Source organism: Crocodylus siamensis, chromosome 7 (assembly GCF_052110815.1).
Source record: "Crocodylus siamensis isolate JL-2025a chromosome 7, ASM5211081v1, whole genome shotgun sequence".
Taxonomy (NCBI): Eukaryota; Metazoa; Chordata; order Crocodylia; family Crocodylidae; genus Crocodylus; species Crocodylus siamensis.
The window spans coordinates 96481379-96494519 of NC_143401.1; the positions used below are offsets into that span (position 1 = coordinate 96481379).

The 13141-nt window shown below is 57.6% G+C and overlaps 1 protein-coding gene across 3 annotated transcripts in view; it reads right to left on the minus strand.

Moving 5' to 3' along the window:
• Positions 1-7747: 7747 nt before the first annotated feature.
• Positions 7748-13141, minus strand: part of SUFU (SUFU negative regulator of hedgehog signaling) — a 127292-nt gene continuing 121898 nt past the window's right edge. For all 3 annotated transcript variants that reach the window (XM_090057542.1, XM_090057541.1, XM_090057540.1), the window contains exon 12: positions 7748-13032. In XM_090057542.1, coding sequence (XP_089913668.1) covers positions 12943-13032 — 90 coding nt within the window. In that variant the 3' untranslated portion in view covers positions 7748-12942. The remainder of the gene's footprint in view (positions 13033-13141) is intronic.

Below are 13141 nucleotides of genomic sequence, written 5' to 3' on the forward strand. Positions count from 1 at the left end.
GGGACGCAGACGCTCGCCACCCGAGCGCCCCAAGACAGAAGCCCAGAGCTCTTCTGAAAGTCTGGTGCCGACGGGGGGTCGTCCGGGAATCTGGGCACGGATCCCGGGGCTGCAAGCCAGGGACCGGACGGACCGGAGAGGCTGCGGGGATGTCTGCGGGGTGCAGGGCGCTGCCTCGCCGGTACGCTGAGCGGGCTGGGGGCACGTCGGCTTGAGTGCCACGGCCCGCGAGGTGTGAGGTGGTGCTGCACAAATGGGTCACGTTAGCTCTGTGTGCCCGAGCTCATCTGACCGTGGGCAGTGCCGTGCCAGCAGGGCAGTGCCATGTTACAAGGCCATACGACACGGCAGTGCCATGCTAACATAGCAGTCCCATGCCATGCCACGTTAGCTCTGGACACCCGAGGTAATTTGACTGCAGGCAGCGCCATGCAACATGGCAGTGCCAGTCGAATCACAGAAATCAAGGGTGGAAGGGACCTCAGGGGGTCTCATCCAGTCCAGCCCCCTGCTCAGAGCAGGCCCAGCCCCAGCTACAGCATCCCAGCCAAGGCTTAGTCTAGTTGGATCGTAAACCTCTGAGGATGGAGACTCCCCCACCTCTCTGGGGAGCCTGCTCTAGTGATTTACTGCCCTCCTGGTGAGAAAGTTTTTCCCAGTACGCAGCCTCAACGTCCCTTGCTGCAGCCTGAGCCCATTGCTCCTTGTCCTGTCGCCTGCCCCCGCTGGGAACAGCCCAGCTAACACAGCAACGCCACGCAACATAGCGGTGCCAAGCTAACACAGCCGCGCCGTGCTAACCGGGCAGTGCCATGCAGTACAGGCACGTCACTGCCGGCTCCAGAGCCCGGGCAGAGCCAGCTCAGGCGTTGCGTGGCGCAGCTCTGCACCATTCTGGCAGGCCCCGCAGCCCCTACCCAGGGAGCGAGGGGCTTCCCTGCGCCTGCCCTCTGGCACCCGTGGCGTGTGCGGGCCCCCTGCTCGCCTTGCCCCGCGGTGCCCAGGGCGTGCAGCTGGGCCCGGGCAGGCGAGCGGGGCCCGCTGGGCCCAGAGGTCGGCGACCGGAAGCAAAGCGCGCCTCGGAGCTGACCCCGGCGGCTCGGCCCGGGCCTGTCTCGCGCGCTGCTGGAGCCGGAGTGAGCGATGAGGTGTCGTGGCATCGTGGGGCCGTTTTTTATCCAACACAAACTTTGCTGGACAGACGCAGCCGCGGCTACGAAAGCTATTTGCAGCATTCGTGCCCGGCTCCCTGAGCCGTTTCGGGGCCTCAGCTGCTGAGCCGGGACAGGCCGAGCCCCCTCAGCTCGGGCGCGGGCAGGGGGTGGGTTTCCTAGGCAAAGGGCACAGCCCTGTTGCCCCCTTCCCCGGGCCATTTGCCCTGCAGGAAGGAAGGGGCCAACTCCCAGCTGACAAGAAAGGACCGAAGGATCCAGGGCGAGACGCACAGCCCTGGCTGCCTCCCTGCCCCCCTCCACCTGCCAGGTGCCGCGGGCCGAGTCTGCCACGCGCTGGAGCCTCCGGTGCGCGACGAGGGCCCAGGGCAGCTGAGGTCCCAGCGCAGGGCAGCATTAGACCCGTCACAAGTGACATGCTCCTAGAGGCTTTGCAAATGCGGTGCTGAGCTCCAGGGCGCTGTGCCCGCGCCGTCTCCAGCCTGCCTCCCACCCAGCTGGCTCCAGGAGGACGGCGCGAGCTGCGGGCAGGGCTGCGCCTCGGCCCCTGACGTTTCGGGGCAGTCGGTGCAAACCAGCTGCTCCAGCACCAGCCGCCGACACGTGGGCACGAACGGGAAAGCTCCCAGCGCTGTTCGCTAACGGCAGGTGGACGTGGCCCCGTGGAGGGGATGAGGAGAGGGTCTCCCTTCATCCCAACACATGTGGAGAGGGCCACCAAGCCCCAAGATCCTCTGCTGCTGTCCGGCTGTGGGTGCCCCGTCTCCCGGAGCAGCCAGCCGTGCCCTGCCTTTGCACTGCCAGCACTAGAAGGGGCGTTCGTGGGCACTGGCACCGGGGCGGGGGGTGTCCGTCCTGCAGCTCATCTCTGGTTATGGCTTCCCAGACCCGTGACTCAGCCCCCGCGGGAGCTCAGCTCTTGCAATCGCGAGGCCCAAGGGGACCTGATGTCCCGCTCTGCCGGGTTCAGACGAGGACCCGGCCCAGAGCCAGCCCTGGGTGCTCTGGTGGCCTCGTGGCTGCGGGCAACATCCCTGCGCTCACGTGGCTGGGCTGCCTGTGGCCCACGGCCTCCATGCACGGCCTGGCTGGAGGCTGCAGGCCTGCTTCTTTTCAAGGGCTCCACGACAGCGAGCTCATGTTGGTCACCTCCAGGCTGGATTACGCTCGTGTGAGCGCGATGCACGTCCCCCTCCTCTCCTGGCACAGGAAGGGTCGTCCTGCCTCCCAGAAGCTCAGCGTCGTGGGGCAGGATCAGCCCTGTCCAAACCACATCATCTCTATGTGAACCAGAGCTCAGGACTCAACGCTTTTCAATCCTGGGCTTGCGCTGTCAGCTGCTCCAATTCCCCCGACCTGCGGGAGGAAAATCCTTCCATGCAGACCAGGCGGGGGAGCGCCACACCGGTGTCCGCGTGGTTTGGTCGGCATCGCAGCGCGGGCAGCTGCAGCGGTGAGGGGTGCTAACGGGCCTGCGGAGCAGTCACATGAAAGGCCGTGCTGCTCAGTCTGGCTGTCAGGACACGTCTCCCAAAGGTGCCATGTGGACACACTCTCCCATCCAGGACCGGGCTTGGCTTGGCTGTGGGATGCAACCCCTGCGTGCAGCAGAGCCGGCAGGCAGTACAGAAGCTGCGTGGGCTGCAATGGGATGGACTCCTGCCCCGTCTCGGCCCCACGCGTTCAGATGTCCGGCCGGCCCCTGGGCAGTGGGCGAAGGGCAGGGAACCCCTTCCCCTCAGCAGCTTCTCATCCCCCGCAGCTGGGCACAGCCTCCCACAGGCCACGTCAGCGTCCCCAGCGCCAGATCACAGACAGCGAGGGTGGAAGGGACCTCAGGAGGTCACATTTAGTCTGACCCCCTGCTCCAAGCAGCACCAGCCCCAACTACATCATCCCAGATGAGGCTTTGTCTACCCAGGTTTGAACACCTCCAAGGATGGAGACTGCACCACCGCTCTGGATAGCTGGTCCAGGGCTTCACCACCCTCCTAGTGAGAGAGCTCTTCCTACTATCCAACCTCAACTTCCCTTGCTGCAGCCTGAGCCCATTGCTCCTTGTCCTGCCGCCTGCCCCCGCTGAGGACAGCCCAGCTCCATCCTCTTTGCAGCCCCCCGGCAGGGAGGTGAAGGCTGCTATTCAGTCCCCCTCGGTCTTCTCTTCTCCGGACTAAGTCAGGCCAGTTCCCTCGGCCTCTCCTCACCAGTCCTGCCCCCCAGCCCCTGAACCATTTTCATTGCCCTCCACTGGACTCTCTCCAATATGTGTCCACATCCTTTCTGCAGTGGGGGCCACAGCTGGATGCAGGACTCCAGAAGTGCCGAATCAAGGGGCAGAATCAGCCCCTCCACCCGCTGGCACCGCTCCTGCCGATGCAGCCCAGGATGCCGGTCTCCTGCTTGGCACCGAGGGCACGCTGCTGGCTCCTGTTCAGCTCCTTGTCCCCTGCCCCCCCAGGTCCTTTTCTGCAGAGCTGCTGCCCAGCCCGTCGCCCCCCGCCTGCCCCGGTGCAGGGGATCGCCCCCTCCTCAGGGCAGGACTTTGCACTCGTCCTTGTTGAACCTCGTGAGATTTGTTTTGGCCCAGTCCCCCAGTGTGTCGAGGTCTATCTGAACCCTCCCAGCCTAGCCCATTTCTATAGCTACCAGTGTAGGGCCAAGCTGACCAGCAGAGACCTGATGATGGCCTGGGGAAGGAGGGATGGGGGCACTTAACTCCATAGGTGAATCCATTATTTAAATTTCAAGGAGGTGAATATTTATTTTTCCTGATTAACCCCTTCCCCTGACCAGCACCAGACGCAACTCCCCTGCCCCGCTCCCAACCAGCCCATCCTCTGCCCGGAGCCATCTCCTGATTAATTAGAGCAACAGCTCCTAATGGTAGTCAGGCGTGGGAATGGAGGGGGCTTGCCCCCCTCTTTATCACGAACCGTAATGAAACGTGCTGCTAGGAGGGGGCTTCTGCTGCATCAAAGACCCCACCCAGGGTGAGGAGCGGGTGGCCAGCACCAAGCACAGGGAGCAGAGGAAAGGAAAGGGAATGGAGGAGACTCCTGTCTACACTAGGGTGCCAGGCCCTGGGTCCATCCCTTGCCTGGGGTGGCCCGTGGCTTCCTGCAGAGCCAGGACCCTCCACACCACCACCGTGGTGGAGCCGCGGTGACAGGCAGCAGAGCCTGGGAGCTGAACCCATTTTCCACATCAGTTTGGAGGACTCTGGCCATCGCTCACACGTTCATTTCCTTCTGTAACAGAGTGAAGAAAGAAGGTGTTTTAAAATGCCAGAGATCTCTTTGTTCCCCCTTGCTCTCAACTGCTAATGGCGCTGCAGGTCCTCACCCGTGGTATGGCCAGCAGCAGGGAAAAAGAAAGGTAAAAAGCAGCGCCGGGCTTGTCTGCAATACGGATGGAGTCTGTGCATTTGAGCCAAGGTTTGCAACGAGGGCTTGGGAAATAAGACGTGGTGGCAATGGCCAATAGCACTGTATTTGGCAGCAGGAAGCTGTTTAAGCAAGCTCGTTAACAGGCCAACAGCTACAACCCTTAAATTGCAAAAGGAGACAATAGCCTGCTAAAAAAAAAAAAGGCCTGGTTAAAATGGGAGGTGAACGCAGCAATAGAAGATTTAAATAAATGCATGAACGAAGGGGGGCGTGGATAGAAGGGATTCTAAGTTAGCCGTCATGAAATTCAGATGCTTCCTAAGGGAAGCGGAAGCTATTAATGAAAAAGAAAACCTCTAAGGCCTATAGGTTTTAGGATGAGAAGGTGTTTTTTCCAGTAGTTTGGAGTTAAAGAACTGTTAGTTAGCAAAACTGTAGCTACATTACTAGAAAAGGCTGGTGAGTCTGACTGAAGATGCAGAACAAACAGTGTTGTGGATTGTTCTGCATTTGAAAAGAGGCACAGTGAAGCGCTTGTGTCTCACCATGACCAGGAAATGTTTTCTGTCCCATCAGCATCTAGAGAGGATGTGGAAGAGCAGCTCCTCAAACTGAATGCTTTAAAACTTGCACTCAAGGGTTTTAAAGTGATTGGCCAAGGAGCTTTCTGAGATTTTACAATTCGGGTGGGAAGGGACCTTGGGAGGTCGCATCTAGTCCAACCCCCTGCTCCAAGCAAGACCAGCCCTGACTACATCATCCCAGCCAAGGCTTTGTCTACCTGGGTCTTCAACACCTCCAAGGATGGAGACCCCACCACCTCTCTGGGTAACGTGTTCCAGGGCTTCACCACCCTCCTAGTAAGAAAGTTTTTCCTAATATCCAGCCTCAACTTCCCTTGCTGCAGCCTGAGCCCATTGCTCCTTGTCCTGTATCTGCCCCCACTGAGAACAGCCCAGCAGTCCAGATACCCATGGTGCTTTTTTTTCTTTGGCTGATGAAAAACAGTGGGGAAGTTCAAGGGAATTTCAGAAGAGCTAACACTGTGCCAATATTTAACAAGAATAGTGATAGGCCAATGCCCTTGATCTTGGACAAAATTACGGATAGGTTGTCACAAGACCGAGCCAAATGCATAAAAAATTTTACTTGGCAGCACTATGCTGCTGGGTAAACTTTACTATGCTGAGAAAGACAGCACAACCCCCCCCAGCCAATATGGCTTGGTATAGAATAGGTCTCCTCTCGTTTTGTAATGAGATCATAACTACAATTGACCCCAGCTAAATCGTAGCCTCCCAGGGCTGGGGCGAACCTGGAGGCTCACCTGCTCCAAGTTCCTGCACAGATGTGGGCTGCTGCTCCAGCCTCCTCTTGAAAACCAAGCATGGGTGTTACACTGGACTGGGCACTGTGCAGAGTTCAGGTCCAAATATCAGCGTTACGGAGAACGGTGGAGCATCCATGCATCTGATTAAAGACGGGATCCCCCAGACCACAGCAAAGGCAAGGAGGATTTCACTGTGCCTTTCCGCAGCTGCTGCCTCCACATCACCCAGCTCATGGGGGCCATGGTGCTGCCTGCACCCTGTGACCCACCACCCAGGTTTCCTGGCATGTCTGCCAGTCTCTCTTCCTACCACACGCCGCTCCCGATTGAGGCTTCCTAACTCACGCCCACGTTCCCATCTACAGCTTGCAGCACATCTGAGCAAGCCTGTTGCTCTGCTGATGGGGCAAGGACTGCAAAGGCTGCCGCAGATTCAGAATTCAACCCAGGGTGCAGATGGGGGTCTTCGTACCAGCGGATGAGCCAGAGGACAGGCCCAAAGCCCCGCTCTTATCTGGAGGAGCTGCTGGGAGCCATGCCCAAGCTGGAGGGTGTCCCAGCCTGATCGTGCATCATAAAGTCCCTCCAGCTTGGCATTGGGCTTTTTGAGTTGGGCTCAGTCATTTAATTTCCTAGCTGTATGAGACGGCCTGGAAGCCAGGCTTCCAGGTTCCCGGGGAGGTGATCACCTCTGGGCCCATCAACAAGTGCACACTGAGGGTCTCAGCTGGAAGGCAGGAGAGCAATGAAGCCAGGGGAGGCTTTGCTTGACCAACCTGAGCTCCTGGGAGCATCTCTGCACCTTCCTGCCAGTCAGGTCCTTTTCCCCGGGGACAGCGTGGTGACCCCGTTGGGGACATGGAGCTAAGAGCCCTGCCGGGGGGCACATCCTGAGCCTGGAAACTGAGTTCAAGGCTCCCGAATGCCAGGCCTCTGGTTCTGGCTGTGGAGCCACCAACCTTGTCCCTGCGTAGCAGGATGAGGCGCTCTCAGCCGCCTGCCCAGGAGAGGCACAGGCACGCAGAGGACTGGGGACAGAGCGCTCCAGCGTGCGTTGGGCTCGGGCAGTCTCACTTCCGGGGCAGCTGCTAACTGCTAGTACAGATACTGCAAGGAAAGCCTGTGTTGTCCCCCCTGCCCTGGGGCAGTTTCTCTCAAATTGCAAAGTTACCCCAGCCCAGCCCTGCGCCTGACGCCCTCATTTCCACTACAACCTGGGGGCGCCGATGGGATGCAACAGCGTCCCTTGAAGACAAGGCACGGCATCTCGTGGGAGGTGAATTCCTTCTTCTCATGCCTCTTTCTCCTTTCCTGTCCCCCTGCTGCCCTGAGAAATCCTGCCCTTCCTCTCTAATGGCATTTACAACTGAGGAGCATAAAAAAATGACTGCAAAATCATTCGGTGTTACTGGGAAACCACTGCAATGTGCGCTGGGTTGTATTTTTTCCCTGGGCCATTTCCCTCGGCCTCTCGATTTGGGCGGCCCCTGCACACACACGTGCGCCCCACAGATGCCGGGAGAGATTTGGCTGAGGTACCTGTAGACAGAAGCCGTCCTCGTGCTTAGTTTTGCTGCCTGTCTAACCTGCTAATAATTGAACATGGATCAGCCCCGAGTCAGGCTTCAGCCCCTGCGGTTCAGGGTCCTGTGTCTGGGAGTGCTCGGGGCCACCCACGCTGCTATCCCCACATCCAGGTCTCCGCTGGAGGGTGCCCCAAACGGGGCAGGTCTTTGTTGGATGGAAGGAGCGGACGGATGAGAAATGCATCGACATGCAGGTACCTTGATGCTGCTCTGAGCAGCGCCGTGAACCCCACTTCACCCCATGGACGCCAGCCACAGAGCAGAGGACACCGCTATGCAAATACATTTAATGCACTTGGAATACACGAGAAGAGAAAACGTTTAGTGAGTCACAAAAATATTACAAAAGTCGCGTGCGGGGGAGCCGCGCTCGGCGCCACAAGGCCAGGGCAGGAACCGACGTTAGAAACTAATAGAAAATAGTTCAAAGCCTCGGCTAGTTTCACCTTCCATCTCTCTCTTCTGTAAAAAAAAAAAGAAAAAAAAAAGAAAAAGGCCAACTACAAAGGACTGACACGCTGGTCCTTCCACACCGATTCTGCAGCGTCCTTAGGATACTAGTAAGAAACACACGCGCAAAACAGATGAACTACAAAAAGGTTCACCTTGGCTGGAAGCTGCGGGAGCAACCCCGGCGGCCAGCGTTCGGGCTGGGTCCGCTCACGTCAGAAACGTTAGTTGTGGCCTAGGTGATCCAGCCCGAGCGTGGCCAAAACAGAACAGGGCTAGTGTCATCCACAACAGCGAGAAGCTCTATCCCTTTAAAGGTAGCTTGGTAGGGAAGGAAAAAGCCTTTGTACCTAACCTGGGGCATCGGAGAGAAAAGGGGTTTAACCGGCTCCCTTCCTCGATCTGGAGTGTGAATATGGCTAATCATTCCTCTATGCACCCTGCTCGCTGCTTCTGACTGCACTTGCATCCGAACCTACCGGGACTGTCAAAGACGGGCAGAAGGCTTGGGCCTGGATTTGCTCGTGAAGGCTGCTGGCTGAGTACCTGGGCCCGGGGAAGAAACCTGCAGGGGGGAAGGTGGGTCACGAGCCTGGGAGCGCAGAATGAGATTCAAAGGACAAGGATGAAAGGGCAGCACCTTCCAGCTCTGCCTGGAGGACACAGTCACCTGCCTGCCCCCTCTTCCTGCCCCCAGCCGGGCTGTCGTTTGCCCATGCAGGTGCGAGCCTCGGGTGACACTCGAGGTAAAAGGGATCTAAGGCCCAGCACGGAGACAGGAGATATCTCTGGCCCCAATCTCGTCCCTATCCAGCAACTAAGAGCAGCCGGGCGTGCGTCCATAGGAGCCTCCTACCTGCCACTGCTCTGCAGCAGGACGATATTCACGGAGCTGCACTCAGCAAGGCTGTCACTGGGCCCCAGGGAAAGGAACAAAGAAGCCATTTGGATTCCCAGCTTTGCTAGGAAAAAACAGAGCTCAGCGAGGAGAAAGTTGCGCTTGTCAGATGCAGCCATCAGCAGCAAAGAGCGGCTCTTACAGCGCCTTAAAAAAGGAGAGAAAATGATTTGGAGCAATTTAAAAAACCCGGTGATTCATGGTGTGCTCTGAACGCGCCCCTCACCACGCGGTGATCTCTGCTACAATGTCACTCTGTCATTAGGGACTCCCAACTGCCGCCGGGAATAACGAGGTGCACGCGACTGCTGAATGCTTTGGCCACCTCCCGTCACATGGCAGGGCAAAGGAAACAGGCGCCTTGGTGGGAAGCTCGAAACGAAGCTCCTCGGTGAACGTGCCGCTGAGCGCGATTCGACTGTCTAAGCAATTTCAGAAGAAACAGAGTCACACTGGAAATGAGGACGTGGATTACATGCCGGGTTAATTGCCTGAGAAATACAGGGCAGGTCAGGGCTCCATCTAAGATGTGCTCAACTACAGGCTGACTTTCCATTTGAAATTGTGGACTTGCATTGAATGAAGCTTTAGGAGGGGAGGGGGTCCAGGACGAGCACACACCGCGATTATAGGACAAGGTTACAAAGGCAATCGGCTGCTACTGAGCTTGCTAGAACCGCAAGGGCGCTGATGACCTAAATTAGGCTTCAGATGCCGGGATGCGACGCCTCGGAGCCAAAGCCATCAACATTTAGAAACTTTTCTGGGGAAACCTTTCCCCTCTGCTCTCATGGTAGTTATTAAGAGGAATGTGGGCATCGAAGAGCCAGCTCTGCCGCTTTACAGCTGAGCTGCTCCTGGAGTTGAATTCAAATGAGAGCTAAGGCACCGCAGTTACAAGGCCCCAAAGCCGGGTCTGACTTTGGGCGCAGACACCAGGTACAGAGAGTGGGTAGGAATGAAGGTCCTTTTTCACCTGATCTTCCTAGCAACAAAAGCCCCGAGAAAAAGAAAATCAGGAGAAAGGTCTCAAAAGCAGAGGCACTGGAAGAGTTTCCCCGGGCAGGGGCTGGCAACCAGTCTCAGCGAGGGAGCAACCCACACAAGAGTGGGGCTCCCTCAGTTATTGAGTCCGCAGGTTTGCACCTGGGGGCAGAAGAGAAGCAGCAGGAACTTCTGCAAACCCCGCTAGCAATTACAGAGCGAGCCGGAAAAAACCACATCGTTGCTCTTGTCGTTGTGTTGCTACCACAGTTCACAGACAGCATCATGTCAGGTGAATGCTCCTGCTTGCTCAGTGAATCTTAAATGAAGATTAAACTAAAATCCCTTCTTTGCTCGTAGTGTTTTATGCTGGGCACTTGCTCTGTGCAACCCCACGGGGCTCGAAGGGCGAGCGTGGTGGTCTCTGGTGCCGGGCTTCTGCAGCATCCGTGACAGGGGAGCGAGGAGACGACGGGTGAGCAGGGATTCCTCAACGAGGAAGAAACGCCGTGCCGTTTCATTTCCAATGCCATTAATGTCCTGATTGCCGTCTCCGGCCAGCACGAGCTGTGCCCGTTTGGGGTCTGTGGCATCCAGGTCGCAGATCTCTTAACGAATCTACAAAGGCAGCAGGATGGGAGCAGCTGTTCTCAGCCATCCCGGCTTGGAAAACCCCCGCAGGGTCCACCCAGCGCATTGCCCTTTTTATACCATTTACTTGTTAAAAGAAAAGTCTCCAGGAGGTTCTTTCTCCACACACACCCCCTCCTCCAGGCCACTGACCAAGACAAAAGCTGGCTACAAGTACATCGGAATTTGAGATCCAGGTCTCTTGCCAACTGAACAAGTCTTTGGCACAGCTGCAGGCTTCAACGGAAGAAGAGGAAAGGAGACCATGGGGGGAAGAGCCCTTGAAATACTGATCAACTTGCAACCTCCTTACTCTAAAATCAAGAGAGGGGAGTTCGATCCTGGAGTTGCAGGCTGCTCTCACCTGCAAAGCCCGGTCAGCGGTCAACAGCAGGCTGGAGAGTCTCCTCTTAGCAGCAGTTTTAGCTTCTAAATGATGTAGGAGGATCCCGCGTCCACCCGGGAGACGTAGCATGACTGGGCTGTTGGCAAGGCGGGAGGAACAGGGCTTGCGAGGCAATGTCTTGGACATGGAGACACCGGTCACGTCACCTGACCACAACACGTGCTGGATTGATCTACAGACGTGGCATGGAGCACGCAGGAGTGTCTGAGGCATACGGTGGGTCCAGCCACGACCTCCACCCATGAACATGGATGCAACACGCGTGCGAGAGGCAGAAGTAAGGAGCCCGGCCAGGAGGAGGAACTTCATCTACATGTGGCACCTGCTTGGCTGCCTTGTAGAAAGGTTCATGTGGCCCCAGGGGACTTAGGGCAGGAAATTTCAAGTTCTCAGAGTGGCACCGAGCTTAGCGATGGTCTGCCCCTGGTGATCCCTGGGAACAGCAGCACTTGACTGTCCTCATGTTGCTTTTCCATGGAGAGGCGAACTATCTGCTTCTTTTGGTGCGATTACGGGCTGCCACGCATGTGAGCTCAGCAATAAGGGCACAACTCCAGTTGCCCACGCGCCTATTGCCCTGCTGGATGCAGATACAACTGCTTGTTCTCTTGCACCGTGATCCGGGGGCAAGGCTGGGACACATTCAGGGTGATCTCTAGCCCCGGGGCCCCCGGATGTGGGACCACGATGCAGGAGAGAGCACGGGCACACACAGACTACTAACTGGGACAGTGACTGCAGCCAAGTATGCCTGGGAGGTGAAGGCTATCGCCACCATGTGCTGGCTGGCACGTGCACATTCGAAGCGGTGCTCTTTGAAGCAGGATTCTGAGATGCTCCTCGGAGCTCAAGTGCTGTTATCGAGTCCCTGTCTTCTCCGCTGGACCCAGGACATGCTGATAAGCAGCATGGGGCTGGGACCCAGATGGTTGCAAAGCCCTCCTCTGCCCAGAGAGTGTGCCTCCCTCAAGAGCTGCCAGTGACACTCCTGGGAACACCAGCTCCGCCATACCTGGACCCCCTCCCAGCAAGTCCTAGGCAAACTCCTAGCTCCTACGCTGCTCCTCAGCCAACATCAAGCAGCCCTGAATAGCACTGCGAAGACTCACAAAATCCCCCTCCGCCCAAAGGAACCTGAAACTAGAAACGATGACAAGGTCCATGTGAGTTTTGGCTGTTGCATCAGGGGTAACTAAGTGTTAACTGCTGTTGCGCCAGTGGCGTTAGGATCACTGAAGGCCTCTTCACATGGCTACAGAAGCAGCCGTGCTAGCTGGAAGGTCAAAAAGGGCAGGGAAGAAATCTGGACCCACCTAATAAGAGGAGAGGGATTTGCTCTGAAACACCAGCTCGGGAGGACGCCTTGGGGCCAGAGAACACCCCACCCTGGCAGCGAACAGGCCAGTGTGATGGTTTGCAGCCCATCGCCAATGAAGCTGCCATTAATGACCCGCTCTTCCATGCCTAGGTGCAGCCTGCCCTGCTTATGCTCTGAGACCCAGCTGCAGCCTGGCTGGCCCCCAGCCACAAGGTTCAAGGCCTCAACCTGGGGCTGGAGCCCCAAGACCACTGCAAAAATGGCCAGTGATTCAGGGCCACCCCTCTCAGCAACGGGCTGAGCGCATGGCAAAGCCCAGGCTGCTTATACAGAGGAAGAACCCTGAGTGTGGAGGAGCAGCTCTGCAGGCAGGAGCGCTCAGCAAACAAAGGGATCCTGGCGTTGCGCACAGAACATTTAATCCGGGGATTATGTGCTCACACCTGGCAGCCTGCATGTGTGCAGAGGTGCATAAGGCACCCATGCCCTGGGCTGCGGCAGGGGAGCTCTGCAGCCGGACGAGGCAGTGGGGTCTCACGCTGGCTCCCAATCTGTTGCCCTTCCACGGGCGCTAGCTGCTCCAAGGGAGTCGGCTCCAGGGGGCCGGGGGTGGGGAGGGAAGGGGCTTGACGTGGTCCGGTTCTGTCTGGGCTGGGTGTGCAGTGGTTGTGCGGCCTCCCTTCGAGGTGCAGGAATAGTCTGTACTGCATTTGTTAGCCTGTGAGTCACTGGGTCATGTACAGTCACGTGGCTTTCCCAGATGGCACGGGGGGGATCCAGCTCTACTGCAGTGGGTTGTCGAACACGGAGTCTGGTAAGATGGAGACCTTCAGCTTCTTTTCGGGCCAGCTGTATTCCTTGGGAAGCTTAAACTATGAGGCAAGAAAAAAGCCCATTAGTGGCCAGCACCACAGGCCAGCCCACGTTACACAAGAGCTGTTACCCAGGCCAGCAGCCCTCTAGCTCGCAGCGAGGCAAAAG